The sequence below is a fragment of the Myotis davidii genome, unplaced genomic scaffold (genome assembly GCF_000327345.1).
Source record: "Myotis davidii unplaced genomic scaffold, ASM32734v1 scaffold332, whole genome shotgun sequence".
NCBI lineage: Eukaryota > Metazoa > Chordata > Mammalia > Chiroptera > Vespertilionidae > Myotis > Myotis davidii.
Genome location: NW_006285779.1, coordinates 3,070,546 through 3,077,436, shown reverse-complemented (window position 1 = coordinate 3,077,436; position 6,891 = coordinate 3,070,546). Strand labels below are relative to the sequence as shown.

At 43.5% G+C, this 6,891-nt stretch overlaps 1 protein-coding gene across 1 annotated transcript in view; it reads right to left on the bottom strand.

Moving 5' to 3' along the window:
- The window catches only part of LOC102772642 (chromosome unknown open reading frame, human C10orf76), a 141,487-nt gene that overhangs the window by 113,818 nt on the left and 20,778 nt on the right, over nt 1-6,891 (bottom strand). Inside the window, 3 exon segments of the mRNA XM_015559312.1 lie at nt 3,503-3,596; nt 5,390-5,465; nt 5,988-6,034. Of these exon segments, the coding sequence (XP_015414798.1) occupies nt 3,503-3,596; nt 5,390-5,465; nt 5,988-6,034 (217 nt within the window).

Here is a 6,891-nt window from a genome sequence, read left to right as displayed (position 1 = left end):
GGGCCCCTCCTCCCTCTGCAGACGTCCTTCAAGCCACAGTGCCCCCCAGGTGTGGCCAGCTGGGGAGGGACCGCAGAGGTTGGCTCCAGGGCGTGTCTGGCCCATCTCGCCCAGTCGTGCCCTGCTGGCCACCTTCTAATTAATTTCCTTTTAATGTGCACGAATTCGTGCACCAGGCCTCTAGTCTATATATATAAAAGCCAAGCGACTGGAACGCCAGAACAACTGGAATGGCCGGTTGCTATGACATGCACTGCAGCAGCCAACCAGCCCAATCGGGGCCCCAATTGCGCCCCCCCAACCTCCCACAGCCCCTCCCCCCGGCTGGCCTGGCCTCCGATAGGCATCCCCTACCCCAACCTCCCACAGCCCCCCTGCCAGCCCTGCCCTGATAAGCCCTTCCATTGGGGCGGAGCCAGCTGACCTCCTGCGGCCCCTCCCCACCTCTGCCAGCCCAGCCCTGATCGGCCCCCATAGGGGTGAGGCAGCCGGACCCCACCCATGCATGAATTCGTACACTGGGCCTCTAGTCTTATATAATATGTAGAAATATAAAAATATATGTATTTTTACTTTACCAGAAAGTCCTCTCATGCCAAGGATGAGTTGTCAAATGTCAAGTTTGAGCTGAGAACAAATGTTACAGCTAAACTGTTAGCTTTGAATGATATACCTTTAAATATAACTGGGCTACTGAACACCACTATAATTAAGAACCAAAACCTAAAAACGAGGTTATAATATTTAGGACCCCTATAGAAAGGAAATGAATTAGGAGGAAAAAGAATAAAAATAGCCCTATCCAGTTTGGCTCAATGAATAGAGCATCAGCCTGCTGATTGAAGAGTCCCAGGTACAATTCCAGTCAAGGGCACACACCAGTTGCAGCTTGATCCCCAGCCCTGATCCTGGTGAGGGCGCATGGGGGAGGCAACCAATCGATGTGTCTCTCTCACATCAATGTTTCTTTCTCTCCCCCTCCTTTTCACTCTCTCTACAAATCAACAGAAAAATATCCCCGGGTGAGGATTAACAACAAAAAGAACAAAATAGAAGAGAAAGAATAAAATCCCTCACAAATTAAAATCTCCTTCCTAAGGAAATTTTCCTTGATCTCTGTCTTCATAATTCTTTCCAGCAGCCTTTGTCAAGGGAGACAGTCATTTGAAAGTGGGCTGACTCCATCTTCCCACTAGAAAAAATAAAAAGCTCACTAGTTGTAGGTAAGTAAGCACAAATCCTGCCATTGCATAATCAAATGTGTGGGTGGAAGTGCTCACAATGAACAGTTTGAAAGGCAGTTCTCTGAAGCATCCAAAGCCCAACATTACATGGAACTCAGATATATGTGTGTGTGTGTGTGTGTGTGTGTGTGTGTGTGTGTGTGTATCTATGGTAACCAGGCAGGCTTTATCCTTAAAGAAAAAGAACAGTATTTCCATTAGATTATTCAGTGACCTGAATAAGCAGAGACAATTAGGCAATCCTCACTACTTGTTCTTTCTCATTAAAATATTTTGGAATTTGTCTTTCAATTTTAAGCAGATTAAATTTGCTACCATAGACGTGAATATCAACAGCACCTCTTTGTCATGCTTCTGCATGAATACTGCTTTAGTACCTTGAAATGCTACTGCCACAAGTCCAATATGAAAATTTAAATTCAAGAAAGCAGATCGAAGAGGTCATTTCACATAGAGACAACAGGGAAGCATAAAAAAAGGATCAAAGTTAGATTTCCAGTATTTCTTTTTTTTCAATACGTTTTTATTGATTTTAGAGAGAAAGGAAGGGAGAAGGAGAGAGAGATAGAAACATCAACGATGACAGGGAATCATCAATAGGCTGCCTCCTGCATGCCCTACACTGGGGATCGAGCCCAAACCCCAGGCATGTCCCCTGACAGAAAATCGAACCATGACCTCCTGGTTCATGGGTAAATGCTCAAACACTGAGCCACACCTGTCAGGCTTATTTCCTGTATTTCTTTACCCAAAATGTGGTCAACATTTGAGGCAAAACATCAAGTATTAACAAAGATTAATTTTTGGTAAAGGTAGTCCATCAAACACACTCAGCTTACAGTAAAACTAACTCAGGTGATATACAGTTTTACTGGACAAAATTCATAATTTCTTTTCTGTTACCTTTTTCTTAAGTTACAACCATAAGATTTATACAGTGGAAGGGTTTTTTTGTTATTTTTTAGGGGGACAAGTCTTAAATACCCACCAAACTCCCATCAAATCTAGTCATTTTCTAAGGAGGAATGGCTAACAAACACATAACAGTGAGTAAATCCCAGGTTCACTCTCTCATTCATTTATTCAACTAATATTTACTAAGTAATAACCATGCCAGGCACTATACTGAGCAGAAAGTAGTGATAAAAATATACATGGTTCCCTGCCCTGATTCATGTTTTGGTTCTTAATTGCAACTCTCACTAACCTTAGGCAAACCACTTATTTCTCTGGCCTCAATTCCCTCATTTGTCAAATCCTATATAATAAAAAGGTAATATGCAAATTAACCATCACGTCCTCGCACAAGATGGCCACCCCCATGTGGTCAAAAGATGGCCACCACAAGATGGCCAACAGGGGAGGGCAGTTAGGGGCGACCGGGCCGGCAGAGGAGGCGAGTTAGGGGCGACCACGTCGGCAGGGGAAGACAATTGTGGGGGACCAGGCTGGCAGGGGAGGGCAGTTAGGGACAACCAGGCCAGCAGGGGAGGGCAGTTGGGGGCAACCAGGCCTGCAGGGGAGGGCAGTTGGGGATGAACGGGCCTGCAGAGGAGGACAGTTAGGAGCAACCGGGCCGGCAGGGGAAAGCAAATAGGGGTGAAATCAGGCCGGCAGGGGAAGGCAGTGTGGGCGATCAGGCCTGCAAGGGAGGGCAGTTGGGGGCAATCTGGCCAGCAAGGGAGGGCAGTTAGGCATCGATCAGGCTGGCAGGAGAGTGGTTAGGGGGGGATCAGGCTGGCAGGCAGAAGCAGTTAGGGGCAATCAGGCAGGCGAGCAGTTGGGAGCCAGCAGTCCCAGATTGGAGAGGGTACAGGCTGGGCTGAGTGCATGCACCCCCCAGTGCATGATTTTCGTGCAGCAGGCTTCTAGTAGTAACAAGATAACATTACAATTTCACATTTATGTCAGTGAGATACTCATAACATATGTCATCTGAGTCTCACAAGTACCCTGAGAGTTTGGCAAGGCAGGCATCACTAACCTCTGAGGTCCTTTTAAGATCTAGCACTTCATGACTCAACAATTTCCTGAGGAGGACATGCTGGAATTATGTAGCTTCTGACACAGAGAAAAGTACTTAACTATCTTTTCCAAAGTTTTCCTTGGAGCTTAAGGAATCCTGAAGGGCAGTATTTTTCAGACAATTTATTAAGTGAAACAATAGACAACTGTGTTCTTTGTTCAATCCAACTATGCTCACCCTGAAAGATTCAAAACTATATTAATCAAGAAAACAAAAGAGGCTGCGGGCTTACCATCAGAGGAGGGTGGTGTGGTACCAAGTGGTGTGGCTGGGGTTGTTGGAGCGGGACTGACAGGGGTTGTCACCAAGCCTATCTCTGGATGACTCTGAAAGAGAACACAGATGGGTAAGGAAAGAGAAAATCCAGTTCCAAGTATCCTCTTACTAATATCCTTTCTGGTATCCCTGGCCTCAGAGACAGACAGGTCACTGAGGGGGGACGGCTTCAACATTTAGTTCCCATGACTATCTGATTACTGTTGATGCTTGCTAAACACTAACAAGAAGCTCTGCGGGCTAGTTCTTTCTAAGCAACCAAGATCTCATTATATAAGCTTTTCTGTAGAACCATACAAATAAAAAACTGGACTAAACAAATACACAGGATTATTCTACAAAAAAAGGGGGGAGGCATTTGCAGTCCTACCTAAACCTGAAAAAGACTACTCTCATCAGATCAACCTCATTTACAGATTATTCTGATGATCACATAGTTGATAATAAATGCAGGTGAGCCAAGAGGATAACAGGTACTATAAAAAGAGCTATGCAGGTGATAGCCTTCCAGTTCCACAACAAATCAAGAGTGTGTGGGATGGAGAGATAAAGACACAAGGTACACATACACTGGGGACCGAAACAGATGGCTCCTCTGTCCCTGACCTTCTTTAACCACCCCGCCACATCAGCTCTTCAGAATTAAGCTGAGTGGGAGACACTCACTCCTTCCCAACAGCTTTACCAACCTTTTATTTCCTTTAAAACCAGTTAGTTACAGAATTCAGAAAGCACATAAGGAACATAGTGAGAACAGTAAATAAAGTCTCATGTTATCAGTTGTGAAAAATTATGTGTCCTCCTAAACAGACCCCAAAGCAGCATACTGCTTTTTAAGCATGGCTTATTTTTGTTAAACTCAATCAGGGGATCTCATACATATCTGCCCTTTGAGAAAAAAAACAGAAGCAAATCTTCCTTTAAAAGAAAACTAAGCCCGGCCAGTGTTGCTCAGTGGTTGAGCGTTGTTGACCTATGAACCAGCAGGTCATAGTTCAATTCCTGGTCAGGGCCCGCGCCAGGGGTGCTGGTTCATCCCCAGTGTGGTGAATGTGGGAAGTGGCTGATTGATGACTCTCTCTCATCAGTGTTGTTTCTGTCTTTCTCTCTCCCTATCCCTTCCTCTCTGAAATCAATAAAAATATATTTTTTAAATATGTATTAGGTTTCTTTTATTTTTACATATGTGTGTGTGTGTGTGTGTGTGTCTACACACACACATATATTTAATTTTACAGCTAAACTGGATTGCAGGCTTGATCCCTAGTAGGGGGTTACAGAAGGCAGCCAATCAGTGTTTCTCTCTCTTTCCTTCTCCCTTCCTCTCTCTCTAAAAACCAATAAACTGGGAGTGGGTGGAAGAGATTAACCAATGAACTTATATGCATAAATACATAACCCATGTACACAGACAATAGTGGGATAAAGGACTGGGGGGATGGGGGCAGGCTAGAAGGGGTTAATGGAGAAAAAGGGGGACATGTGTAATATTTCAACAATAAAGTGTTTTTTTTAATCAATAAACTATTCCTTAAAAAAGAAAAAAATCCATACGGGTTGATAATACCAAGGGATTTCCAGTGAGCCAAATGAAGTAATCTCAACTCATCTGGGTTAACAGAATCAGTAAAAACTTTACATGTTATCCGACCCACTTTGCACCAGATGGAAACATACATATCCGAGGATAGCATGAAGCAAAAGCAACTGATGCAACTCTGTGTTACCACCACTTACCAATGCAAAGCAGGGCTTAAACAGACAAAGCCAGAAGGCTTGTCAAGGGAATGAATCTGTAGGAAATTCAGGAAGAAAAAGGATTGGAGTTTTTAATATAACCAACCTGAGCTAACACTGTGATGAAGTTGCGATTTAAATGAACAGCTTCATAAAGTGCCAGGAGGATGGCCTCATTGGTTCTAAAGAAAAAGAGAACAATTTGAAGAGGCTCTTATAATGGAGAAGTTAGAACAATATAACCATCAAGATAAGATTTCACCCCAGGTCCCCATTATCAATCCTTTGGAATTTCTGATGCTCCTTTTATTTCTTCCCTGCCCCAATATGTAAAGTGTATATAGGCAAAGAGAAAAAAGTAAAGAGCCTTAACTTTAATTACTTAGTTCTTATCTACTTCATTCACTATTTTCACTCTCACTGCTTCACCCCAATCCAGTTAAGTCCTTAACTGGCTCAGATACCCAGCCCTCTTGCATTCCACTTCAAAGATAGCTGGAAATAGTTTCTCAGCTTCCTGGGGCTCAATACACAGGAATCAAAGTAGAGGTTCCTAAGAGTCCATTCTCAAGAAACACTTGATATATCACCAAGAAAGTGTGAATCTATAAAAGATTAACAATAGGTAACGTTTCACGCTCCCACCCACAGTTGGTGAGCCCACATTAAGTTGAAGTCATTGCACAAGAATGTCAGGCACTTACTGTACTGAGATTTTTTCATGGGCATCTGCTATGAACATGTTGCCCACCTGTGGAAGAAGAGGGGAATTGCACACTTACAGCAGGAAAATTTAAGAAGCCATTAATCAGTGAAAAAACAAGCTACTTGCTGCCCAAGGGAATTTGGAGTTCTGGCCCACCAGTCATATATACACACAAAAAAAATCAGCCCACTTTGAAGATCTTAAAAGAATCATAAGTAATAAATGAAATAATGAGAACTCCAAATCATCTTTCTTAAAGGGACTTAAAAACAATCCTAGTACTTTTGTCCAGCTCTCCTTTTCAATTTAAATTTAGTAACCACTGACAGGGAGTAAATGTTAACCTAGACCAGTGGTCGGCAAACTCATTAGTCAACAGAGCCAAATATCAACAGTACTTCAAAATAGATTCGCCCAGGCCGAAAACCGACTTCTGCGCATGGGCCACGAAGTTTCAATCGCACTATATGTGTGCCCGCACATGGTCTTTTGTGGAAGAGTCACACTCAAGGGACCAAAAAGCCGCATGTGGCTCGCGAGCCGCAGTTTGCCGACCACGGACCTAGACCATCATTCTGCATCTTTCCTGGAAGTTGCTTTGTTAAAGTCAAAAACTAATTCCTGCCCAGCCAGAGTGACTCAGTGGTTAAGCGTTGTCAACTCATGAACTAGGTCATGGTTTGATTCCCAGTCAGGGCACGTGCCCAGGTTGCAGGCTCAATCCCCATTGGGAGGTATGCAGGAGACAGCCAATCAGTGATTCTCTCTCATCACTGATGTTTCTATCCCTCTCTCCCTCCCTTCCTCTTTGAAATCAATAAAAATACATTTTTTAAAAAAATTCATAAAGAACATCACAGAAAGTAGGCTAATTTCATCCAACATAGAGCCATCTTCCGGGG